Genomic DNA, 27601 nt, shown 5'->3' with positions numbered 1-27601 from the left:
AAGAGAAAGCTTCAACATAATTTTCGGGACCTAAATAGAAATTCAATAGCATTTAGAAGCAACTGCAGAAAGCCACTGTTGAAACTTGTAGAAAATTTAAGTCTTTTTTCATTTGCATGATTGACTATTCTTTTTAGTGTATTAAGTGATTAGCTTTGCAAGTGGTAGAATATTTTCCTCTCTTGATTTCACTTGTAAACCCTATATAACTTATATTTTTCCTCCCTTAAGACTTATTTTGATTTAACATTACAGCCAAGGAATTTGAATTCAAGACACTTGGCTCACTTGGCACAATCTCAAGTTAAATAATATCGTGATCTAGAAGCCACATCAAAAACTCCAGCTGATAGGTAAGACCCCATTACTGGTATTTAATCTATGACACTAACCAAAATATCCAGACTTATGTAAAGTTCAAAAAAAACATTTTCATTGCACTTTGCATTAGATATTCCCTCAAAACAATTTGACCATTCAACTTCACTTGTCTGGACAGCGAAAGCTTAAATTTGGGTACTGTTCGACACCTATCACTGACTAGGAAACATACACGCAGACTATATTTACATGGTAATTCAACTACATTAGAAAATTTTCCAAAGAAAATGCTTGTAGCATGCAGCCATTGATTACCCTCAATGGGTTATGATCAATCTCAAATTGCAGCTCTCATGCTATCTAACAAGGTACTAAGGAAAATATTTTGCTTCCCAAATAAGCAAACAGTCAATAGAGTAAACCCTTAATGATTTGAATGTGCTAGTTTTCTTACTCTCAAAAAAAACTTAAAAGCACCCCAAATGAGCGAAAGAACAACTAATAGCAATAAACACTAAATTATTGAATTTTATATTAGTTTAACTCTAACCTGCATATCAGCCCTTAAAGACACCAATGCATTTGAAGTTTGGGAAAATACAAGCCCTATGATTCGATTTTGGTGACCCTTAAGTTTAGTTTTGACCTGCCTGCAACATTCAGCATAAATTATGCTTCCACATTATATATCATGCAATAAGCTTTAAGTAATCAATAAAGCTCTTGACTTGATTATTTAGATAGTTATACTTGAGCTTTGACAGTTTTTGAGCAAGGTTTTTTATACTCATGTATGCCTTTTTGTACTTTTGTTGCATATATGTTTTTTTTGGGAAGATGATGCGTTTCCATACAATAATAATAAAAATAATAGTAGTGGTAGAAAAATGATTTCAATTTTTATACTTTTGTTGCATATATGTTTTTTTTTGGGAAGATGATACGTTTCCACACAATAATAATAATTATAGTAGTAGTAGTAGAAAAATAATTTCAGTTGTTCTTATGGAATTATACTAACTACGAATTCCTAAAATATGGTAACATTAAGACTTCCCCACTAATAAACTGAGCCAACAAACATACATCAGATTGCATGGTATGTGTAACGAGTCAGGCATACCAAAATAATATATACATTATCATTCTTAAAATAACATTGCAATCAAATATAGATTAAAACTAGCAATAAATAGAGCAAACTCCAATTGAAGATGTCCTGCGACCAGTTACACATAAAACTAGCTTGTAAAAAATATGACAATTCAAGGGAGAAACTTCACTCTGATATTGTATATTTGAATAGTAGAATCCTCCAACCCAATGGTAATAATATTATTATCTTGGGGATGGAATGCCAAAAAGGTAGCTGTCTGAGGTGGGGACATAAACATTGTCATGACCTGAGACACAGTAAGCAATCTCATTCAGTTATGTGGATATCTATAAATATTGCAAAAAAATTATCTCAATCAAGTATTGTTAATCGTATATGAAATACCAAATAGACCTAATTCTAGTTCAAGGGTGATAATGCCAGCCCCTAAAGAGCTGATGTTTATAATTTTATCTTCCCATCTGTTCTTTCTTTAAAAATTATTTTTTTAAAACAAGCTCAAACAATGACATGAGAGGATGATCAACAAACATGCAAGAATGGATTCAGATGGGACCCTATTTTTGTCAGTAGCCCTGCTTTCTAACATTCTTATTAATCAAAATCCATCACTGTTGGCTAATATTTTGATACCACTGTCACTCGTTGTAACTGCAAGGAGAGGTCCTTTCTTACTGAATCTCAGTCTAGGACTAGCCTGCAAAGAATAGAATTGAATGAACAACTGCTACATATTTACTGCTAAATACCGTTGGTGCACAAGTAAAGAGTAAAACTACAAACCAGCAATCCGCCATCTGCATCAACAGATGTCAGCATATTTGTATTGTTCATATCCCAGAATTTAATTTGAAATTCGTCACCAGCAGCCAAGAATTGATTCCGTGTTGTATCAAACCGGACAACTCTTAGAGAACGCTTTCTGAAACCAGAATATGTCTTTTTGATACCTCCTTCACTTTCATTCCACTCAACTAAATGAGATTCCTGCAAGATAAAATATAGAAGTATTACTCTATTTAGAAGATGTAAGAATAGTTAAAAATAATGGCACATCAAAAGCAGACAAGTGCCAAGGAGCTTTCCATCAATGGCAGTAGAAAATATAAACTGCATATTTCAAGATAGGAAGATGGATAATATGAGATTCAAAGTGATGGTAGCCATCTAATTTCTATCAGTGAGTTACCATATAAAAACAGATAATGATACAGATCACCAATACATCATAGATGAGTTCAAAAAATTAACCTGAATATTTTCTTTGGGGTGAGGGCAGACTGAATACACAGGAGCTTCATGGCCTTCAAACGTATACTGCCTGCGTCCAGCTACTGCATCCCATACCTGTCACAGAAGATACTACTCTAAGCATCCCAATAAGCCAAACTCGTTAATAGGATGAACATTACAATGAGGATATATCAGTTATGTTTTCCCTAGAGAAGCAGTTCAAGTCCTTTTAAAATGATACCTTAATAGTTTTATCATCTCCACATGTAACTATACAAAGGTGCTTATTGGGATGAACAAATGCTCCACCAACATGGGCATCAATCTAAAACAATATGTTTTGAAACCGTATGTAGCCATTATCAAGGAAGAACTGATATATACAAAATTTACTTCTAAGTGCTGTCTTAGTTCTCCAGTTGGATTGCAAGTACATATCTGAACAATATGTTTTGAAAATGCAACGCCTAGACTGGTGAGATTCCAGTCAACCCAGCTAACTTCTCCAGCAAAGCATCACCTCCAGACAAACTACTGCAGTACTCCACCTACAATCACCACTAATCACCAATCTTCCAAGCACAATAACAAGAATTTAAATGGCAACACTAAATGTACAAGAATAGAAATGATATATGGAAGAATTATGATTGAAGGAAATCTTGAATTCATTATTGGTTATTACTATTCCACAATAATAATACTGATACAAATCATCAATACAGAATACAACCCTTCCCTCGGCACTCATACAACTCCAGCATTAGAGAGGCTGGATCTCTCCCTAAATTCCCTGTATTTCCTCAATTTCTGCTTAACCCCTTTCCTTTCATTTCCTGCTCCACATAGTGCTCTTTTTCCTCTAATTCACTTCTATCTTCAGCTGCTGCCACGTCATTCTTCAATTTACCCGTGGTCCCCTCATTCTGTTGAACCGTTAATTATGTTATTGCCCTTTTCTTGAGCTGTTGTGAATCCTGAACATAAACGTGGGTCCTAGCATAGACAAAGCGCAATTTGATTAAGAGAAAATGTAAGTACAATGAATGAACACTTATTCTTATTTAGAACCAGCTGCTGATATTTTAAAATGCCCAGAACAATCTTCGGATGCCACAAATGATCCTACTGTAGATGAGTATATCATTGAAGAAAACCAAAACGAATTTTTGTTAATATGGCCGGACAATGTCATTCGTCAAACTATGAAATGTCACCGGAGAATTTGATAACCCAAACAGCATCACCAAGAACTCGTAGTGACCCTCATGCGTCTGGAATGCTGTTTTTTCTACATCCTCTTCCCTCAGCCGGATTTGGTGGTAGCTGAATTTAAGGTCTAACTTCGTAAAGACTGCAGTGCCACTCAACTCATCTAATAATTCATCAATTATGGGAATCGGAAACTTATCCAGAACTGTTACTAGATTAAGCGCAGAATAATCAACACAAAAACGCCACCCGCCATCCTTCTTTGTAACCAATATAATAGGGCTGGAAAATGGACTAATACTGGGTCGAACTACCTCAGCAGTGAGCATATCATGCACAATCTTCTAAATCTCACCTTTCTGGCATTGAAGGAATCGGTACGGTCTTAAATTGGGTGGCTGAGCACCTTCCCGAAGCCAAATAGCGTGGTCATGTCTCCTCAGTGGTGGAAGCTCTGTTGATTCCCAAAACAATGCTTCGAATTCAGTCAACACTTCTGAAACCTGGCGATGTAAAGGATGGTCCTCTTGATCCGGTTGTAAGTCTCGGGACTCCATGGCCAGCCAAAATCCGTCGCCACCGTCACAAACCAACTTAAACAAGGTTTTGAGAGAAGATTCCAGCTTAGTGAGAGCAGCATTCCCCTTTAGTGCTACACGTTTCGCTTCCCACTAGAGCTTCACTGTGTGTGTCTTCCAGTTGGTCTTCACTTCCCCCAGCTTATTCAACCAGTCGACACCTAATATTGCATCCACAGCACCCAATTTAAATGGCAAAAAATTATGTTTAATCGTTATCCCCTGTAGCTGCAGAATAACCTCTTCACATCGGCCAATTCCTCGCACCCTTCGCTCATCACCCAATACCACGGAATAGTTGGCAGCTTGAATCAGAATCCTTAATTCTTTCACCATCTTCTCAGACAAAAAATTGTGGGTCGCCGCACTATCAATTAAAACCAACACTTTTTTTCCCCATCAATTCCCCCATGAGCTTCATTGTCTTCGGTGAATCAATTCCCATGACAGAGCTCGAATTTAGACTGATTTTTATCTCTCTGCTATCCACCAGAAGTTCTTCGATCTCTGTTTCCTCCATTTCTTCCTCACTACAAATCATTACCCCTAATTGGCGAAACCGACACCTGTGACCCAGCGAAAACTTCTCTTCACAGAGAAAACACAAGCCTCTCTCAACCTTGGATGGATACTCTTCGTCGGAAAGTGCCCTCTCTCCTCGGCACTGAAGACGATGCTACTGTGCTGGTGGTGGGTTTAAAGGTAGGGTTGGGGATCTGGGAGCTTTTTGTTATGTTTGGTTGAAGCATAGCAATTGGCCTTAATTCATTTAAGCCACGGGTCGGATTATGGTCTGGGCTGGCCTGAAGGAATGGGCGTGTTTGCTGGGCCACTAGTGCTTGGGCGGTTTCGACTTGATTGGGCTCTTGGGTGATGGATCTGGCCGGGTCGGGTTACGCATTTCTCATCGACTATCAGATTAATTCTCTCCACTTTTCTGGCTCTGTTCATCGCTTCCAGCAGCATCTTGGGATGGAACATCTTGACTTCCATCCTAATTTCATCAAACAACCCGTTCAAAAAGATTGTCTTCATGGTGTCTTCTGTCAATCCGTATTCCAAAATTCTTGCACCATTCCCATTTGTCAAAGAACAAATAACTCTTTTTCAACCGTCGCTCAATTCTTATAAAAAATCATTAATTGCCTTCGTATTCGATTCTAATTTCTCCATCCGAGTGTTCATGTTTTTCATGTCATTACCTAATTCTTCCACTCTTTTCATTGACTTCACCTCACCATCCAGACCTTCCACCCTCGACTCCATCCGAGTCATGCTCTAATACCAATTGGTGAGATTCCAGTCAACCCAGCTAACTTCTTTGCAATGCGCCACCTCCAGACAAACTACTGCAATATTCCACCTACAGTCATCACTAATAACCAATCTTCCAAGCACAACAACAAGAATGTAAATGGCAATACTAACTCAATGTACAAGAATAGAAATGATATATAGAAGCATTATGATTAAAGGAAATCTTGTATTTATTATTGGTCTCTACTATTCCACAACAATAATACTGATACAAATCATTAATACAGAATACAACCCTACCCTCAGCACTCAATACAACCCCAGCACCCGAGAGGCTGGATCTCCCCCTAAATTCCCTGTATTTCCTCAATTTCTGCTTAATCCCTTTCCTTTTCTTTCCCGCTGCATATAACGCTCTTTTCCCTCCAATTCACTTCTATCTTCAGCTCCTGCCACGTCATTCTTCAATGTACCCGTGGTCCCCTCATTCTGTTGAACCGTTAATTCAGTTATTGCCCTTTTCTTGAGCTGTTGTGAATCCTTAACTAAATCTGCTTCAATTTGGTGTCGAGCTCCAGAATCCTTGCTTCCTGTTGCCCTTCCCTCTCTTCCCTTTGCTTAGGTTCTAGCCTTCTTTCTTACATAAACTTGGGTCCTAACATAGACAAATCGCAATTTGAATAAGAGAAAATGTAAGTACACTGAACTAGGTATATGATTCATAGTCACCAACAAAGAAAGCATATACATACCAAGCATAAGTCCATCAGCCCCCAAACGCTCCTATTCACTGATATTGGAGCATCATTCAACAAAGCCATCTGGTAGTACAAGTTAATTAATGCAGAGACAAGAATCAGTCCATTCTTATCTTCCTAAATTGACAGTCATGGTTAATATTAAAGTGTTTGGCAGTCAAGCCAGCAAGTATACTAAATCCAACTTTCATAAGTACTAGGGTGGATTTATATGAGTAATAGTTACTACCCACTATTATTAAATTCATTGTCAAGATCACATTGATAAAGGAGGAAGATTTTATGCATTGTACTCATAGGAAGTTAAGATGGTGAATACCTGCAATGACATTGAAGCAGCTGACATGTCCCAAACCTTGAAAGACTTGTGTGCTAGCCTTGCCAGGGATCCCACCTCCCAAAGGCTAATGTCACCAACATTTGTCCCCACTACAGACCGGAAAACATAAATTTTAATCAATAACAAAAAATCTGTAGAAAAAGTTACGTAAATTTTTCAGTGACCAGAAATTCAACAATAGTTGTTTTCGATTTCTTTACCTAAAAAAATAGTTTGTTGTTGTGGATGGAAATCCATGCTCATGACATTAGATCCCTGATTTGGGGTTCGCATCAGAAAAAATAGCTATTTTCTATTTTCTATTTTCTTTTTTGTTACCTAAAAGAATAGTTTTAGTGATGTCATCTTGAGAATATACATTGGGAGTATGTGCTACACCAGAAAAAGACACCTACAGACACCAAACAATCACTAAAGTGGGAATCAACCAAGAGAATTGCAACAAGCAACTGATATAAGGCCATTTAGAATTTTATAGAAGCTATCAAGCTTTAAAAAACAAAAGATTATCTAACTCATCCACACCTCATCAGATTGGCCAGTGCGGATACGCTTCATCAAATTCTCTGAATCAACTTATTGATAATCCATCCCAGTCATACCTATTGGCCTGATGTTTCAAAAATCCCAATAAAAATACATAAATAAATAAATTATAGTAATTCAACCAAACATATTAAGCCTAAAGCACGGGGAAAAGCAATGCAAACTACACAATAACAAACATCCTTACCAGCACTAGAAGACTGAACAAGACCAGGGGGCCACAGCAGGGCTAGGTAAGGAAGGACTACTGTTTGACATCCAACCAGCAACAGCACCAGGAGATGGGGAAACAACAGTCTGAAATGGCTGCACCGTAAAACACATGACAATTGTTATTTGAGCATGAACCAATGTTTTATATGGCAGATAGATGCAAATTACTCACACCATGAGCACCAATAGGCAGAAAAGCACCAGCTTTAGGAATTGGTCCCACAAGGGGGGAGCTTGTAAGAGGAGGACAAGCTCCATTAGCTGTAGGATTGCAAGAATGATCAGTGAAGAGTGTCTTAATATCAGGACTCGGATGAGGATTCTTGCAATATTGATGCTGCCAATTTAAACTGAAAAGATTTTAAAAAGAAGCAAGTTTTAGAAAATAACTCTCATCAAGAGGACGTATATCATCTGCAAGTGTAAAATATATCAAAAACGCAAACCCGAAGTACAACTAAACTAATATATAACATACCAATAAACATAAACAATTTTAAAATGCATTTTCTAGGTTTTGTTTTCACCAAAAAACCTCGCTGCAGGACAATGACACAAATGAGAAATTAACTGCTATCAAAAGATTCAAGAAAAACCTCTGGTTTATCAATGTCCTCAGTCGTGAACTTTTGAAGGCTGGGAGTGTAAGCTTGTCACGAAACAGGGGGTTTGCTTCAATTAGCTTTTTGAGTTCTATAATATTACGAGCCAATTTTGTGTCTCCATACTTGGAAAGCTGCTCATTTTGCCTGACAACAAATTGCCAACAGAAAAGATCAAGTTAAAAATTTCACAGCATAACATACCAATTAAAAAGAATGGTGGTGTAGTCACCTAAAGTTATCAAGAGTGAGGAGCTGAGTAATCTCCTTGAAAAGATCTTCACTGAAAGATGCAAAAACCTTAAGGTCCTTGACAAGAATCTCAACAGCCTTTGGTCGATCCTGCCTGATTACACAAAGGAAAAAATTGGAGCATTATTATGCAAATATGGGTTCAATCTGTTACATTAAACAAAAACAAATTACTTCTCTTCTAATGAATAAAAACATTGTTAGTTTTAATATGTCATGATCACTTCAATCGGTTTAAGATATTGGCACAATGAATCAAAAGTACATCAATTTTCTTTTCAATTATAGTTGTTCACATAACACAAGACTAACAGTGATTTATTTGAAATAAAATTCATCAAAGTTTAATAATCCATGGCTTTCAAGTACCTAATTGTAGTGTTTCTGGGCAGTATAAACATTACCATTGGTAAAACTACTATCTGGCTATAAATATAAGAAATAGTTTCATTAGTTAACAAGACTGTTGCATAATTTTCTTGACTGGAGGAACCAAAAAGTGTTCCTATGAGAGCTCACCCTTTGCCACCGAGGAGCAAGAAATACATTTACTGAAAGGCCTATCTTTCCATAAGAATACAAGGAAACCTGAATACCCTACTTCAACCACCCTAGCATGGAGGCTGCAACCAAAGACATAGCACAAGTTTATCCTTTTCGAAGATGATTTTGAAATCAAATTGAATAAGGTCCAAATAGTCTAGCTATGTTTGATAAGGAAACCACCAAAAATTAGGACTAGTATAAAACAAAAACACCAGCTATCATAGCCAGAGTTTGGCAGACTGGTGCCAAAAACCATAACGTGGATATAAAGGTCAGGTGCACTAGAAAAAGTAGAATGAATTGACAGAAGAACCTAAAATCACAGCAATCAATTAAATATCAGAATCTCAGCCACCAGAAAGTGAGAAGCTTTCTATAGCCACCAATTTTAAATGATTCAAAAAGTGAATTTAAACATATTGTTTAGGAATTTATATCCTGAGTATGTAATCATCTTCTTTTACGTTTCTACAAAAAATTTAAGTAAGCCTACTTCCTCGGTTTCCAACACCAAGACATTGGGCAGTAAATTCAACTGTTTCCCTCTGTCATCACAGCAACATGCAGATCTTCTTGGCTTATATAAGCTAAGGTTTTCTGGGGAACAAACTCATCCAACCAGTGACCATTGAAGGAAACCTTTCCCCTATTACCCATGAAGAAAACAGAAGCAGACCTGAGTAAATTAGGAAATCAAGACGTTAAAAGCAGAGCATTTATTGCCAAGAGAGGTATTTTATGAGTTAAAGAAAGAAAGAAAAAAAAGAGAAAAGGTGAAGCTATAACAGGGTATGTTTTTGCCTGAAACTTTCTTTGAGAAGACAAGATTATTCTTTGGAGAGATGGAGCTTCTTCCTCGAAGGACATCTATTGCTGCTTTCTTCCTCATCTTCCATACTCATCATCAGGTTCCAGTCCTCTTCTCCTCCTTCTGATGATACTTCGTTTATGTCTAAGAATCCTCCATTCGACTTGCTCCTTGATCACCTTTTATATCAACAACAAAAAAATTTAAAAACAAACATGATCATTTATCAACATTGGGTACTGATAGAGTTCTGATGACGACAAAAGTCTGAAGAATCTTCTACAGTGACATTAAACTTTTGTTAGAGCGGAAACAATGATAATTAAACAGGTGAAAAATTAGTAAATGAAAGGAAATTGCCATATTTGAGAATTCAAACATGGGAGACACTGAAGTAGGGGCCTGTGTTGGTGGGATCAAAAGCAAGGCTTCAGGAGTTGTTGCATTTGAAGAATGCGGTATCCATTTGAGAAATTGTTTTTAATCATTAACTTTTTATGAAAAATGGCATATAAGTGGGAAATAGTGATTCATACATTTTTAATCAATTGAACTTATGAAGGCAACGTATATAATGTTTTGAAATAAGTTTAAGAAGAAATGTTTACAAACAAAAGTCAATGATTTTGAAAGGTTTTTTGTTTCTACTAAAAAACCTCACTGCAGGACAATGACACAAATAAGAAATTAAATGCTATGAAAAGATTCAAGAATAACCTCTGGTTTATTAATGTCCTCAAACGTGAACTTTTGAAGGCTGGGAATGTATAAGCTTGTCACGAAACAGAGGGTTTGCTTTAATTAGCTTTTTGAGTTCTACAAGCATAATATTACAAGCCGATTTTGTGTCTCCATACTTGGAAAGATGCTCATTTTGCCTGACAACAAATTTCCAACAGAAAAGATCAAGTAAAAAATTTCATAGCATAACATACCAATTAAAAAGAATGGTGGTGTAGTTACCTAAAGTTATCAAGAGTGAGGAGCTGAGTAATCTCCTTGTAAAGATCTTCATTGAAAGATGCAAAAACCTTAAGGTCCGTGACAAGAATCTTAACAGCCTTTGCTTGATCCTACCTGATAACACAAAGGAAAAAATTGGAGCATTATTATGCAGTTATGGGTTCAAACTGTTACATTAAAAAAACAAATTACTTCTCTTCTAATGAATAAGAACATTGTTAGTTTTAATATATCATGATCACATCAATCGGTTTAAGATACTGGCACAATGAATCAAAAGTATATCAATTTCCTTTTCAATTATAGTTGTTCACATAACGCAAGACTAACAGTGATTTATTTGAAATAAAATTCATCAAAGTTTAATAATCCTTGGCTTTCAAGTACCCAATGTAGTGTTTCTGGGCAACACAAACACTACCATTGGTAAAACTACAGTCTGTCTATAAATATAAGAAATAGTTTCATTAGCTGACAAGATTGTTGCATAATTTTCTTGATTAGAGGAACCAAAACGTGTTCTTATGAGAGCTCACCTTTTGCCACTGAGGAGCAAAAAATTCATTTACTGAAAGGTCTATCTTTCCATAAGAAAAAGGGGAAACCTGAAAATCCCACTTCAACCACCCTAGCATGGAGGCTGCAACCAATGACATAGCACAAGTTTATCCTTTTCGAAGATGATTTTGAAATCAAGTTGAATAAGGTCCAAATATAACTATGTGTGATAACGAAACCACCAAAAATTAGGACTAGTATAAAGCAAAAACACCAGCTACCATAGCCAGTCTGGCAGACTGTACCAAAAAGTAGAATGAACTAACAGAAGAACCTAAAATCACAGCTATCAATTAAATATCAGAACCTCAGCCACCAGAAAGTGAGGAGCTTTCTGCAGCCACCAATTTTAAATGATAGAAAAAGTGAATTTAAACATGTTGTTTAGGAGTTTATATCCTGAGTATGTAATCATCTTCTTTTACGTTGCTACAAAAAATTTACAAAGTTAATCATAAGAATTCAGTATATTGTCATTTTGGAGAACACTTGATGATAAGCATTCGATATAGGTGCACTGATTGATCAAAAAACAGTTGTTGCAACATAACGAATCGATAAATAAGATGAAATTAAATAGAAAGGTATTTATGTATGAAAGGATACAACGTACTTGTAAACATAGCCATTGCAATTAAGAAAACTTACCTCTCGACCTCAGGACTGTACCCAATGAGGTAGTAACGCATGTCGATGTCATGAATATTTCATACATGTAGCAACTGCATATACAACAATACATCTGATATAAACAAGATAAGTATGCTGAAGACACCTTCGTGAAAGTATCTACATCTGGATCCGGAACAGTGTCTGTCTGCTCTCTTTTACTGACTTCCATCATCATATCTGCACAAGCAAAAACAAAAATAGCTCTGTACCTATCAACTACTAGTGAGAATTGATTAGGTGGCTATGATTAAAACTTCATTGAATTAAATTTTAGGAAACCTACTTCCTCGGTTTCCAACACGAAGACATTGAGCAGCAAATTCAAGTGTTTCCCTCAGTCATCACAGCAATATGCAGATCTTCTTGGCTTAGGGTTGCTAACGTTTTCTGGGGAACAAACTCATTCAACCGGTGACCATTGAAGGAAACTTTTCCCCTACTACCCCTGAAGAAAACAGAGACAAAACTGAGTTTGAGTTAAAGAAAGAAAGAAAAAAGAGAGAAAGGGTGAAGTTATAACGGGGTATGGTTTTGCCTAAAACTTCCTTTAAGAAGACGAGATTACTCTTTGGAGAGACGAAGCTTCTTCCTCGGAGGACATCCATTGCTGCTTTCTTCTTCATCTTCCATGCTTGTCATCAGGTTCTAGTCCTCTTCTTCTCCTTCTGACGATCCTGTCAATTCCTTCTAAAAGGAGCCAAATCAAAGAAAAATCATATCAATAAATTACAGTCAATATTTCCCTTCAAAACCTATAATAATTTTAACAGGAACCAAGGATAAAAATGAAAAAATGAATTTGATGGTTGTTAGAAATTTCTTAGAAAAATATAGAGGAAGCTAGTTGTATCTTAGCAGTGGAGGAGGGTGTGAAACTGTGTGGTGGCCACTGGTTTTTTTTTATGTGGTACAAGAAAATGAAGGATTTTCTCAACAACCACCTCAATACTTTAAAAACATGTATAATCAATTTATTTTAACTATAACAATATATTAACGGTAATATTGTAGTTTCTCTATATATACTTAATGTCAATTCCTTCCCAAAGGAGCCAACCTCCGGAAAAAATCATGTCAATCAAATTAAAGTTAATAATGTTAAATATATTTAACAAGAACCAAGGAGAAAAAAATATGAATTTTATAGCTGTTAGAAATTTCTTAGAAAAACATACAGGAAGCTAATTGTATCCTAACAGTGAAGAGAGACGTGAAAGTGTGTGGTGCCACTAGTTCAACAATAATGCTCACTATACACACAATTTGTTTTTTATGTGATACAAAGTCAACATTGTTAAAAACACAATTAATTATAATTAACACTGAAAATATAATATTCTTAAAAATTACTCAAATTTAAACTAATTAGTTCAATAAATACCTGTTTTTGTATTCTTGTTGTATAGTTGTATTCAAGTCATTATCCCCAATCTCTACCACTGTCACAATCTTAGCTTCATCAAACTTAATGACTCTGTCTTCAAACTTGTAAATGACTCTGTCTAACTTTGGTGTGCATATGCTTCCTTGACAAAAAATCTCCAAATTGGGGCAATATTCTATAATTAACTCTTCCAAAGATGAAAAACTAAAAGAGTAATTCCCAGAACAAAAGTATGTGAGACTTTCTAAAAATATAAGTGACAACTTGTTCAAATTGTTAAAAACAATTTTTGTGCAGGTTGCTGCATCTCCCTCATTTTCTACTATTTCAGTCAACATTTCACAATTTAATATGCGCAGTTCTCTCAATTGCACCAAACTTGTAGCCACTGAAGGTGTAATTAACTTCATTAATCCATCACATGAACTTACCTTCAAAACTTTAAGATTCTGGAAAGAACCTGAGAATGGCACTAGACTCATCAATTTGTAACAATAATCTACTTCTAGAATTTCAAGATTTGGAAGATCACATAGGCTCTTAATGTCACTATATAGACTGCAATATAGTCGAAGCTCTCTCACATTTTCAAATCTTTGAAGGAGTCGAAGTAGTGCGGAGATATCCTTATTGATTGTAAGAGTTCTAGATTGACTTTGCCAACAAATATTTGTCTCACCATCATCTAATTCAAATACCTCCAAATTGAAATTAATCTACAGATCCATCAAAACCAAATCCAGTTAGTTTTTGATAATTCTTCAAACAAAACTTTAATTATTGCAAAGGAAAAATTACAGAAAAAATCAATACTTTCAAGTATTTCTGAACGTGATTAAACTCATGAAAAATGGTAATATAAGTAGTTAAAAATCCCAAAGAAAAGTCTGAACAGATTATAATAAATTAGCCTTTCAATTTATTACCTGGTAGTATTCTCTACCTATCAATTCACAATCTGAACCATAAAATGTGTTTGTATAGGTGATGAAAATCATTTTATAAGTTGACCAACAACATAATAAATCCAAACAAATAGGGAGGTTTCTTTGGAAAAGAGAAATTAATATTATTAACTCAATAAAAGTTGCATGATGATCCTAATGTAAATTTGTTCAAATCAAATAAACATTGATTTTCTTAATTTTTGTTTCGTGGAAAAATAGAGATGGTAAGAATTCCATGATTAAATTTTTGAATAAATATAATATATATATATATATATATATATATATATATATAAAAGAAGAAAGTTAATTTTTTTTTTTCTGAGAAACAAGGAAATAAGAGATTCTTACCTTATTGTCCAGGAAGATAGATTTTGGAGCTAAAATATTAAGCTCAGTCTTCACATTGTTTTCTTTTAAGCTTGCATATTTGGTACAATCTTTGATTACCAACTCTTTCAACTTTGGCATTTCTAAAGCATATATTCCAGGGTAGAAGGCTATAAGTTCTGGTAGATCTTCAAATTTCAATAAGGTTATATTTGGGAAGACAAAATGGACAACTGCATTTGCTCCTTCTTCTTTTGCAACAATCTCCTCTAAAGCCTTGCAATTTTGAATCCTTAGCTGTTGGAGTTGGTGGAGGATTTTGGCAATAGAAGATGGAAACACATATTTTATATTTCCACATTTCAACAAGAACAAGTGTGTCAAATTTTGATAGAAGGAAGTCGGATGTTGGTTGTAGGCAATCTCCGTAGAATTATCATGGTGGAATGTCTTGAACTTGAAATTCAAATCAAGAGAGATATCCTACAGTAAAATTTAATAATTATTTTATTATAAAGTAATTAAAAAGAATTATTTGTCCTTATTCTAAACTTGAAAAAACTTGTCAGAGGTAAATAAATATTTATATTAAAATTAATTGAATACATACCTGGTTTTTCTTTTTATATAATTTTTGTATGGTTTTATTAAGATCATTCCCCTTATTCTTTACTTTCATTCCCTCATAACTAATTTCCTGTAACTTTGGAGTGCTCAAGATTCCTCTACAGAAGGTCTTTATATTAGGACAATTTGCTATATTTAATTCTTCCAATGAATGGAAATTGAAAGTGTAATTCCCTGAGCAGAAGCATGCAAGATTTTCCAAACATTCAAATGACAACTTGTTCAAATTCTCAAAAACGATTTCAGTTGTTGCATCCTCCTCAATTTCTAATATTTCCATCAACATTTCACAACATGATATCTTCAATCCTCTCAACTGCACCAAACTTCTAGCTATTGAAGGTGTTGTTAAGTTAACCAACTCATGGCAACCATCAACAAAAAGACATGTAAGATTTTCAAATCTTTGAAGGAGCCAAAGTGGAATAAGCACTGACTTATAATAGGAGATTTCAAGTTTTTTAAATTGACTCCGCCAACTAATCTCTTTCCAACCATTCTTTACTTGAAATATCTCCAAATCATGGTTGATCTACAAAGCCATAAAAACAAAATCCAATTAAGTTTGTAATTATATTATTAAAATAAAAGTTTAATTAATAACTTATTTTGTTTTACCTTTAACGATCTTTTAAAGAAAAAAATCAAAATCAACATCAAAATTACATTCAAAAACTATTTTTTTCGAAACCACTAATTAAACATACTTCTTGATTTTTTTTCTTGGAAAATCTTAATTGTTTAATGTAATATATAATTTCAATATTCATGAAAAATGATTAAGCTCATTAAGCTTTCCAATAATATGAAAGACCATACGCCTATTACATATATTTCTAATAAAAATAAAATTATATTATGATTTTTAGAACCTACTAGTACCTTAAAGAGTTCATAAAAAAAAATGCTATGAATTGCATGGTGCAATTAAAATATATGATTTATAACCTATAACATTCAAAAAACTCTATCCCAATGAAGAATTCCCGCTCCAGTCATGGTCTATTGAGTCTGGAACACTGTCTTTGCATCTTGATATCCAAACACAACAAAAATAAACTCTTTTATCTCTCAGCCTATCCTTCATCTCTCTAGTTTTCTTTCCATCTATCTTGTGTAGCAATGTTGGAGTTTTTGGTATAAATTTTGTGCTTTTAATTCATTGTTTGAAACAATAGATCAATTTTTAACTTCATTTTTAAGTGGGTTTAATCCGTAATGTTTTGTTAGCTTTTGTGTTTGAATTTGTAGAAGTTGTTATTGTTTGCCAACTGTTCGATGAATTGTTGGATCAATACACTATTTATTTTTTAAAATTTATGTCTCAGCTAATTCCTTGCTTGTATTCCTTTTAAAAATTTATGCATACAAAGAATTCAATACCTAGCAAATTGGCAATTACCCTAATATAATTTGTTTCAGAATTAAACTGATTTTTATTCTTGTCCACTACCAAATCATGTTGATAAAATTTTGAAATGAGTAATATAATGTGTACTTACAATGAACATCAAATTAGATATAAATCGGTAATCATCAATATATAAATTGGTAATCACTATAAATACACATAGCAATGACATTAATGTTTTGAAATGTGTGTTGGACAAAAATTAATAACCTTAGGGACAAAAATTTTGGAGATAAAACTACTTCAAGCCAAGCAGAGAAATACTATCAGCCCATATGGTTTTAAAACAAAAAAAGAAACTATTTTTAATTTTTTCAATAAAAAAGTTATACCTATAATAAATTATTAAATTAATTATAATTTCCTATTATTCACAAATAATTTAGTATTTTTAAATTTGTTAGTTATTTATGAAGATGTATTTTAAGTTAATTATTATTGAGGATTTTTATTTTTTTCCTTTAATATATTTCTGTAAGAAATAGGGATGGAATTTGTAGAAGCCATTAAGTCAATTGTTTTGAATTTATGTAATATAATATAGAAAATTTTTATAGAGAAAAAAGGGAATAAAATTGGATTCTTGTACCTTTTGGTCCAAGCATAGGGAATTTGGCTCTGAAGTGAACATGTTAAATTTAGGACAATCTTCGACCACCAACTCTCTCAATTTTGGCCATTCTGAAGTATGTATTCTAGGATAGAAATCTGTAAACCTTGGTAGATATTGAAGCTTTACTGTGCTTACCTGTGGAAAGAAAAAATTGATAGCTGCTTCTGTTCCTTCTTCTGGAGTAACAATTATCTCTAAAACCTTACAACTTGTTAACTCAAGGTATTGGAGTTGTTGGAGGCTTTTGGCTATTGACAAAGGGAACACATATTTTATTTTGTCACATTCAAATAAGGTCAAGTGTGTCAAATTTTGATAAGAAGAAGTTGAAAGTTGGCTATCCCAAATCTTTCCAAAACTAATATTCTTCAATTCTAAGACCTCTAAATCACGAAAGTGAACCTGCAGTCAAAGTTAATTGTTGTTTCAAAATCTTAAAAGAAATAATTGACTCATGCATTTATCATGACATTCCATAATATTAACAATGTATTTTTTTGTCTCTAAAAATATTAACTACAGAAGCAAGCATGAATTAATGAAATCAATACTTTCTAGTGAAATTGATGCAAGCATGAATTAAAAAACAAATTTAATTCACTTGAAAAATTAAAAAGAAATGCAAAAAGGAAAATAAGCATATAACAAATAATTGAATACTACAACTAACAAATGAGAGTAAGCATAAGAGAATATAAAAAAGCATAATAGCAAAGTACAACAAGTTATCACCTTTTCGTTAAATGACAACTTGAACTAAAAATTCTTACTAGTAAAATTGAACTAAAAATTTAATGCACTAGAAAAAAGAAAAAAGAAAAAAAAGTATATATAACAAATAATTAAATAAAAAATTTATCACTATAATAAATTATGAAATTAATTATAATTTCCTATTATTCACATATAATTTAGTATATTAAATTTTCTTAATTTTTTATGAAGATGTATTTTAAGTTAATTATTATTGAGGATTTTTATTTTTTTTCCTTTAATATTTTTCTATAAGAAATAGAGATGAAATTTTTAGAAGTCACTGAGTCAATCATGGTTAATCTACAAAACCATCAAAGCAAAATCCAATCAGCTTTTTAATTATACTCTTAAAATAAAAGTTTAGTTAATGGCTTATTAGTTGAAGCCTTCAATTATTTATTTTTTAAATTTCAAATCAATATAAAAATTTAAAAGTTCAAAAGCTGTTTTTTAAAACTACTAATTAAATATATCTTTAAAATTTTTTTGGAAAAATCTTAATTGTGAAACTTTACATAAATTTCAGTAAAATTTTCAAAGAGGGAAGATTGAGGGGGTTGGAATTCCTTTAACGTGCCTACTTTGTCTCTTGGAAACATCAACAATTTGTTGACTTTACTTCTATATAATTTCGCTATTAATGAAAATCAAATATTCAGATCACTGAACATTACGAAAAAAAAAAAAGGAAAGAGAAAATTCAGTTGTTTCAAATTTATATGTATAAAAAAGGTTTTTTAACATTTGAAGAGGATCCAAATTAGATACTCATACCTTATGGTCCAAACACAAAGAATTTGGCTCTGAATTGAATATCTTAAATTTGTCACAACTTTTCATCTCCAACCTTTTCGACTTTGGCCATTCCAAAGTATATATTCTAGGATAAAAAGTTGCAAGTTCCGGTAGATTTTCAAGCTTCAAAAAGGTTACTTGAGGAAAGACAACACTGACAGCTGCTTCTGTTATTTCTTCTGTAGCAACAATTTCCTCTAAATCAATACAATCCTTTATCTCAAGGTATTGGAGTTGCCTAAGGTTTTTGGTTATGGTATAAGGAAACACAAATTTTATCTTTGTACATCTCCGCAATGTCAATTCTTTCAAATTTTCAAAGGAGGAAGATGGAAGTTGACAGTCCCAAATCTTTCTAGAAATAATATTCATCAATACCAAGACTTTTAAATCAGGAAAGATAACCTACAGTCAAAGTTAATTGTTGCTTTAATATTTATGAATTCATATGGAAAAAATTAAAAAGAAGAGTAGTTGATAATAAAATTGAACTAAATCTGAAAATTTAAGTCACTAGTAAAAAAGATGCAAGAGAGAATACTACAACTACTTATTAACAAATGAGAATAAAACTAAAAGAAAATAAAAATATGTATAATAGACAAGTATAAGAAGTTGTGGTAAATCAAACCTTTTTGTTAAAAAGCGGTGTGATTTCATTGAACTGCAAACTGAATTCTAAATATTCGGCTAAGCATAAGAGTTCAACATTTTTGATTCCACATAATTCTTCCAAGCAGATCATAGGATTGAACATCAATTTCAATACCCTCAAACACTCTTGTTTACCAATTATTGGATATTGGAACAACCAATTTCCCACTGATATCTCGTACCTTATAAGCTCTCTAGAAAAAAAGTCTTCAGGCAAAATCTCGTCATCTTTAATACCCAATTTTAAACTGCTGAGACTAGACAAAAGCTTCAATTCCTCAAGTACTTCAATCTTCCACTGAATAGGGCATTCCTTTAAATAAAGTTCTTCTAATTGGGATAATTTTGATATCACATTTGGAGCAATAACTTTCAATTGATAGCAACAGCTCAAATCCAATAGTCTTAGTTGAGTCAATTGACCCATTTCCATAGGAAACTCCTTAATGTAAGAATATCGCAAGCTAAGGATCTTTAGCTTATTAAGCTTTCCAATAATAGGAACACCTTCAAGTTGGCTATAATCTAAACACAATGTTTGAAGGTTTGTCAAACAATGAATTGATGATAGCAATGACGATTGTTGTAAACCAACCAAATTCAACACTTTAAGCTTTGGCATCACTATGAAGAAGTCATTCGGGATTTTGAAAGAAGACTTCCACAAATTGGTTATATAGACATATTCAAGATTTGGACAATCCAAATCGTTAGGCCAAAGTTGACTAATAATAGTACTATTACCAGGCAAGGAGATCTTTGTGCATTTCTTAAGTTTGTCTCTATTTTTCCAATCTCGTTCAATGTCATTTCTTATTGTAAACACATGGTGATCCACATATGCAATTGTTATGGCAACAACACGAACAACATCATGCATAGCAAATTGTTCGCTTTCGTCCCCATCAAGTAACAAACATGCATCTTTGAGCTCACGAACTAATGTATCTAGTCTATCACGTGCGTTTTCCATTGTCAAATTAGCTCCTTCAAATATATCCAAACACACAACATGTTTGAACAAGTTTGAAATGGAAGTATTATTTTCCAATAGACTAGCAATTAGAAAAGTTTTCTTCAATTCATCATTTCTTAAATACTTGTAACTCAAGGCTATCTTCATGGATCCCTCTTCTAGCAATCCGGTGAAATTTGTTGGTGAAGGTGCTCTCAGCTCTTGCAATGCAACCTTCCAATCAGATGGATGAGTTTTGTTTTTTAATGCTTTTCCTATTGTACAAATGACAATAGGTAAACCCTTGCATTCTTTGCATACATCATTTGGTAGAGAATGTAATCTATGTGTTTGAATAACATTACCTGCAAAGAGATCTAGGATTATACAAATTGATTTTCATTTTACATGCATATTTTGGATTTAAAAACAAGAAAAGTTCTAAATGTTGAATTTCACTCATTTCCAAATAAATTAATCAAAAAAAATTTATCTAAATGAGTTCTACTTATAATGTCAAATAATATTTCTAGTATATATATTAAAACTATTCTTTTATATGACAAATATAATAACAAATTTCTAATTCGATAATAGGATAGTCTTTTAGACTTAACTAACTTAAACTAAACCTTTACTTTTATAATATAAAGGGCTGATATCATAAATAAGTTTATTTTTTAATGACAAATAATTACTTTAATATTTTAATAAGTTAAGCAATAAAAGATACAAATAAAAGTTTTGCAACAAATCTACCTGTCAAGGCTGCCATTTTGGTGAATAGGGTCCAAGCTTCTCCTTCATTTAAAATGCCCATCCCGATATTATTTAATAATCCTTACCCATCTTTAATGACTAAGCTTTTCAAATATATATACATATAAAAATTATTGTTGCGATCACTTACAAAGACTGGTCAAAGTGAAGTTATTGCACCTTTGTACGATGAAATCTTGTCAATTAGAGGAGCAAGAAGCAAAATGTGGTTGCCAGTAGTAGGGCTTAAATTGAATTTTGATCAGTTGTTCATGGAATTTGTGAATTTACGTGGATAAGGTTCACGCACTTGCAGCATATTCAAGCATGTAATAGGTCCCTTTTAACATTCTCACAATCATGTACAGCTTGAAGTTAGATTTTCTCACTTTTACCCTTCATATATTTATCTATTGTAATCTATTCATTTTTAACTATTTTTATCCATAGCACCTTATTTCCACAGCTGAATCCTTTGACCAAAATGAAGAAACAAGCAGCACAATATTTCTTTACATGGAAATCAATTCACAAACTTGCAGTTTCTTAATAACCAAAAACTCTTCTATACTAATCATGGTCAGCCTCACCCAGTCATAAATTCATATAGTAGTCAATTCTAATAGTTAAGGACGATTCTTAAACTTCAATAATACAGGAGCATGTTCTCAACAACACCTAAACGAAACACTTACATGCTAAGTTTTACATATCCTAAAAGGTTTCACTACCAGTACACATTAAAGCCCCAAACATGTAGAACCTAAACCAAGAAAGCACTTTAAACATTTGTTCATTATGCATGAATATATAAGATCATTATCTGTCATGCATTGCCATTTCTATCTTTCTGCACAACAAAAGCACCAAAAAACAAAAGGCCTCAAAAAGGAACAAGACAACGAAGGAAAGACAGGCTTCTAACACATATTGAATTCTTGCTGGAACACCTCTCCTTTGCTTGGCTCATGAGTGACTAAAAGCCCAACAAAAAAATACTTTTATAAGTTATATTAGTCAGTCTTCGCTTATTTCCACATCAATATACTATCAAATTATACTTGCTCAAGTTGAATTACAATTCAATGCGTACCAGATTTCTAACCACATATTATATATTTGGAAGTCATTCAATGTATTTGCACTTTATGATCTTTGATGGATCTTTCCTAAATTGAATAACCTTTCTGACGATCCTATAATAATCTAGCAACAAAACACGAAATTCAAATTTTCAAACAATATTTCAAGTAAATCACATTTTTAAACTACAACATCATTATATAGATTCTCAATGAAAGTTGTTGAAAGCACATTGAGTCCACCTGATGATTGGAATCTTACAAAAATGGCATCAATTCCACCTTCTAATTTGCTCCCAATGTATTGAAAGTCATTTGGCACCAACTTTGCCAACATGTTGAACATATACGAGAACAACATGGCAATCTCACCTACAAAATTAAAAACACGAACAATTATTAACATACGTATTCAATTAGTTTTAATCCTATATATTTGAGATGACAAAAATGACATAGATTATGGCAATTAAGTAGACAGGACTATCAACAATTTTGAAAGGGTTACATAGAACAGAAGGGAGAGGATGGCATGGTGTCATGCCTAGTTTGAAATGACTGTAAACTAAAGCCACAAAACTGAATACTAGAACAAACTTATGGGATTTATCTATATCGATAGAACCATTGCAATTAACCACCAGAGACACCTAACTCTACCATAAATTTAAAAGATTAGATAATATTAGTAAAGTCCTTCATATGATAGATCATTTCATTTTGTCCGTTTAAATTTTGATTAATATCATATATAACCTTAAAATTTATTAATCAACTGAAATTTTAAAGGCAACTTTTATATATATATATATATATATATATATATATATATATATATATATATATATATATATATATCTTTTGAAATATGTTTAAGAAGAAATGTAACCTCATCTAATACCACACACTTACCATATGATTTTGTAGTTTGTTACCAACGTTTTTGAGGGTATCTTTTCCATAACTTTGAACAATTTGTAATCATATAAAAACAATATATTAATTTAATTGTAAAACATAATTTAAACTTAAGTTTGAATTCGAACTAAATATGATAAATTTGATCCAATCTCAAATTGGCTTCAAATATGAGTGGATTAGGATTGAATCTGCTTTTACATCTAAATAAGTTTTAATATGAAAATTTTAAATTTGAACACTAAAATGTAATATAACATAATTGCTAAAATTATATTAAAACATAAAAATGCCTTCATATTAAAACAATAGTATTTTATGTATAAATAAGTAGGTAAAAACATATTCAAATAAATTAATGTATTATTATATAATTAAATATAATTAAATCATCAATCATATGATGATATCTCAATTTATTTAAGTTGAAGAATATCCTCAATTTATAATACCATTTAATATTACATATAAATAAAGTATATTAATTTTAATCACATAAGAATAAAAGAATTGCATCTTCAATTAAACGATAATATCCTAATATATTCGGAGGTTGTAACATTTCTTTTTTGAGGTTTTAAAAAGGTACAAAGATATCTCAATTTATTTAAACCAAAGAATATCCTCAGTTTCTATCTTAAGTTCAACTCAAGCTTACAAATCCTAAGCTCACCAAATGCAGACTCAAGTCTTACATAAATCTAATTGAATCGAGTTTAAATATAATAATGCTCAACTTACAGTCTGACTTGGTATCGTGGTAAAGCAATATCATTTTTGTAAATGTATTATTATTATTATCCGTAACACTGGGGTGCATTGTACTTTCTACAAACCTTGAGGATTCCACTGCGTATTTCTGATATTTTCTGATACAGTTACTCGTACTCACACTGGACCTGGGCATGTCTGGGAAATCCCATTATCTTCATCTTTGTGATTCATTAAGAAAACTTTCCCTTTCCCTTTCTTCTTCCTCCCTCCGTACTCTGCGGAGTGTTTTTAGCCTTTTAATCTTTGTTTTCCAAATTACCCTCCATCCATGGCCACCGACCCTGCAACCCCCGACTGGTGCAGTCTCCCAGACCCGGTTTTCTTCAACATCGTGCAACGCCTCCAACCCAAACTGAACTCAGCCGTTTCCGCGCCGTCTGCAGCTCGTTCCGCTTTGCCGTCCCTCTCCCCTCTCCAAAACTTTCATTCGTCATTGCGGAATCCACTGTCTATGCCTTGCAACACCTTTCCTACGAGGCCCCTCCGTCGATAATCAAAGTTGAAAAATCAAGCCAGGGAAAAACCCGGGTCCAGGACCCTTACTCTCGCCGCCATTTTGAAGAGCATGTTCTTGACATGTTGCCTCAGTCAGTGAACTTGCTGGAATATCGCGTGCAGGAAATCGGTAAAAGGTATAGAATTGATTGGGTTCCCGTTGAACATCCGAGATAGTTCAGTGGGTGGAAGCATATTTTGTTGCAAAATTTGCCGTCTCTGCAGATAATGATGAGTTAGCGGTCATGGTTTTTCTGAATTTTGAGTTGATGGTTTGGAGAAGCAGTGATAAGAAATTGGTCGACTTGGGTTTTGGTGATGTTGATGTTCAGGATATTGTTTATTATAAGAATCAATTTCATGTAGTGATGTCAAATGGGCATATTTTAAGTGTTGATCCGAAGTCTTTGGAGGTTAGTTCTCCATTGTTGACCCGTTTTACTTACAAAAGCTTTGTAAATACATCTAGTGAATTGTATTTGATTGAAAATCGTAATAGTAGTGATAAAAAATTTGGAAATAAGAAAAATTTCTCTCCAGCTAAGGCTGAGAAAGTGGTTTTGAATTCTATTTTCTATGTGTTTGAGCTTGACGAAGAAGAGCAAGAGAGGATTGAAGTGAGGGATTTGGATGGTAGAGCATTGTTTCTGTTTGATGGAGGTGACTTATTTGTTTCGGCTAAAGAGTTTTTGGGAATAAAACCAAATTGTGTTTATATGGGTGAAACTGATTCCTTTGAGATTACATATGATTTTCCCGGGATGTATACTTCGATTTTTGACTTCAGTGACGGTGGTAACGAGTGGCTCATTTCATTTCCTGAATCTTCTGTATATTTTGGCCTCCACCAGCTTGTCTCTTCACTGAATGTAAGTTTTTTTCTTTTTAAATTGTCTATTGTATAGCACTTGCTGTGTTGAATTCGCAGGAGTGGACTTGTGCTTATGGCTCATATCTTTATTTGTGACAGCATTGCCATATTAAATTCTGATTCGTTTGACTAGATTGAAGACTCTTTAACAAGATTATGTAAGCATTGAAAATGCAGATTTAAAAAGCATATCAAAATTGTATGTTAGTTCGATCTGCTGGAATTGTTTATGTTGACAGGTTGTTACATGATTCTGATAGTGATGCCATATTTTTTTAAATTAAATTCTGATTTTTGTAACTAGATTGAGGACATTTTTAACAAGATTATGTAAGCACTGGAAATGCTGATTTAAAAGGACATGGTATAAAAGAGTATATATGCTGACTTCCTGTATGTAAATTTTCGATGTTCAAATGCTTATACATATTTGAGTTGTTGTTGCTTGTCTTGAATCAGATATGGATTTGCTTTGTTGTGTTCTTTATTGTCTCCTTTTGCTACACCATCTTTCATGATGCTCAGAATCCAAGCTTTAGCCACTTGTGGGTGCGAACTCTTGGAAAATCATTAATCCAGGTTGTTCTGGAGATAGTTAAATTACTCATTGCAGGTTGTAAAGCATGAGATTCAAGCATTATGATTTCTGAATAGTTCAATGCTTTATGCTGTTTCTCTGTTTACTTCAGTTTCAGATAGTCGACTTTTAGGGAATGGTTGCCTAACTCCATGACCTCTCTTCTCTCAGCCATGATTCATTGTCACAGGGTACTCTGTTTTTCGATTTCAGTCCTTGTTAGTGTCTCTATATTTTCATATGTCAAAAACAAATATTTACCAGTAAACTAAGTTTACTTTTTATCTTTTCTTTCATGGATCGTATCCTCTTGAATAACTCTCACCATTTTGTCATGAGTAAACTGTTTTATTTAATAATTTGTTTCTGTGATTTATTGGAACTTTCTTATATCTGGTTGATTAATTTATGCCTTGTGGCAGATTCTCAAGTTTCTGTGGCATCAATATGTTCAGCCATTGGTGTTTATGCCAGCCTCTATGTGGATTTTTTCCGTGATGTGTTTACTGATTGATTCCTGGATTCTTACTCTATCAGACCTTTACTGAATTGAATCTTTTTCATCATCATTTACATATGAAGCATTATTTTGTTTCGAGTTTAATGTACAGATCCGTTCTCATATTCACCTAGAAAATTTTGCACTGCCTTTCTGAGTCATGTTCATCATGACTTTTTGCTCTCCTTAGTACTTTAACCAACTCCTGCAATTGAGCTTTATTATTACATGTTAGGTACTTGAAGAGCTTCTAACGCACAGACCTGTTTCTTTCGGCCTATTTGTAATATATATATAAAATTCAATGGAAAAGTTTAGTTAATGGCCTGTTTCTAATTAAAATAATGTGGAAAAACAACTTAGAAAACTAGTAATTAAACATACTTTTAATAGGCAGGAGTGTCATGAAAGGAATGGTCGAACATATATGTTGTAATTACGCTCTAGCCCACATTAATTAGTAATTATTAGATGATGATACGAGTTTGATTTTGACAAGATCTGTATGTTTGATGATGTAGACTAATGTACAGTATCATGACGAAAAATGAAGGCCAATTTGAGTACGATAAATTTGTAACAAATCAGATAAATTTAAATAAGAAAATAAATGAAATTCAAAATAGCAACATTAGTCAATAGTTTAAATATGAAATTAGCAACTATTGAGTAAGGAATCATTCATCATTAAAATTAGATTAAAAATACAAATTTTCATGAGGGCTTTACTTAGAGGCTTTGGTGGTTTGGGCTGGGCCTGCTCTGGGCGGCCCACTGAGCCTAGGGGCAAGTTTGGTTGAGGGCCCACATAGTTACAGGTCTTTGGGTTGGGTTGACCAGAAAAATACACAAAGCCTATAACATGATCCTATATATACATATATATATATATAAAAGGTTAGATTGGCACATTAATTTTTAAAAAATAATTTTTATATTATAATATTATTTTATTGATTTATTTATTTTAATAATGTTGTATATAATGTTGGATTAGGCCACCTTGCAACACAACCCAACTGATTCACAAGATTAGCATAATCCGCTATAATAACGGATTGGGCTACTCAACACATTTTACATGTCTATGCCCTTTACTTGTCAAATTAGGCTTAATAAGCCATCATGGTGAACCCTTCGATGATCGAAGCCAAGCCTAAGAAAAAATATCAGCTTAT

At 33.1% G+C, this 27601-nt stretch overlaps 5 protein-coding genes and 1 pseudogene across 6 annotated transcripts in view; 1 reads left to right on the top strand and 5 right to left on the bottom strand.

Annotated features, from left to right (window-relative positions):
* LOC123208952 overlaps window positions 1-27601 on the bottom strand; it is an 82144-nt gene that overhangs the window by 5489 nt on the left and 49054 nt on the right. The window lies entirely within an intron of this gene.
* LOC123199616 lies at window positions 2002-12882 on the bottom strand (annotated as a pseudogene).
* LOC123208970 (protein TOPLESS-RELATED PROTEIN 2-like) lies at window positions 5925-7426 on the bottom strand. The gene is made up of 4 exons (XM_044626668.1): window positions 7342-7426; window positions 6796-6912; window positions 6471-6539; window positions 5925-6373 (listed from the first exon to the last, which is right to left on the bottom strand). The coding sequence occupies exons 1-4, from the start codon at window positions 7372-7374 to the stop codon at window positions 6344-6346; spliced, it is 249 nt and encodes an 82-aa protein (XP_044482603.1). The 5' UTR covers window positions 7375-7426; the 3' UTR covers window positions 5925-6343.
* The window catches only part of LOC123208966 (protein TOPLESS-RELATED PROTEIN 2-like), a 55942-nt gene continuing 38171 nt past the window's right edge, over window positions 9831-27601 (bottom strand). For both annotated transcript variants that reach the window (XM_044626661.1, XR_006500882.1), the window contains exon 5: window positions 9831-9962. The gene's annotated coding sequence lies outside the window, so the exon portion shown is untranslated. The remainder of the gene's footprint in view (window positions 9963-27601) is intronic.
* Window positions 12542-27601, bottom strand: part of LOC123208953 — a 29122-nt gene continuing 14062 nt past the window's right edge. The window contains exons 5-9 of the mRNA XM_044626625.1: window positions 17265-17690; window positions 15248-15796; window positions 14659-15120; window positions 13358-14076; window positions 12542-12663 (exon numbers count right to left, since the gene is read on the bottom strand). Of these exons, the coding sequence (XP_044482560.1) occupies window positions 12654-12663; window positions 13358-14076; window positions 14659-15120; window positions 15248-15796; window positions 17265-17690 (2166 nt within the window). The 3' untranslated portion in view covers window positions 12542-12653. The remainder of the gene's footprint in view (window positions 12664-13357; window positions 14077-14658; window positions 15121-15247; window positions 15797-17264; window positions 17691-27601) is intronic.
* LOC123208961 (putative F-box/kelch-repeat protein At5g24040) lies at window positions 24080-26495 on the top strand. The gene is made up of 2 exons (XM_044626649.1): window positions 24080-25345; window positions 26347-26495. Exons 1-2 carry the CDS (start codon window positions 24722-24724, stop codon window positions 26470-26472), a joined length of 750 nt encoding a protein of 249 aa, XP_044482584.1. The 5' UTR covers window positions 24080-24721; the 3' UTR covers window positions 26473-26495.

The sequence above is a fragment of the Mangifera indica genome, chromosome 2 (genome assembly GCF_011075055.1).
Source record: "Mangifera indica cultivar Alphonso chromosome 2, CATAS_Mindica_2.1, whole genome shotgun sequence".
Lineage (NCBI taxonomy): Eukaryota > Viridiplantae > Streptophyta > Magnoliopsida > Sapindales > Anacardiaceae > Mangifera > Mangifera indica.
This window is presented reverse-complemented; position numbering and strand designations above follow the sequence as displayed.

Coding starts and splice junctions, on each gene's coding strand:
- LOC123208970 (XM_044626668.1), bottom strand. CDS start 7,374: ATGAAGCGTATCCGCACTGGCCAATCTGATGAG. Junction 6,913..7,341: donor GCACTGGCCAATCTGATGAG/GTGTGGATGAGT, acceptor TATGTTTTCCGG/TCTGTAGTGGGGACAAATGT. Junction 6,374..6,470: donor GGCTGATGGACTTATGCTTG/GTATGTATATGC, acceptor TGTCTATGTTAG/GACCCAAGTTTATGTAAGAA.
- LOC123208961 (XM_044626649.1), top strand. CDS start 24,722: ATGGTTTTTCTGAATTTTGAGTTGATGGTTTGGAGAAGCAGTGATAAG. Junction 25,346..26,346: donor AGCTTGTCTCTTCACTGAAT/GTAAGTTTTTTT, acceptor GCCTTGTGGCAG/ATTCTCAAGTTTCTGTGGCA.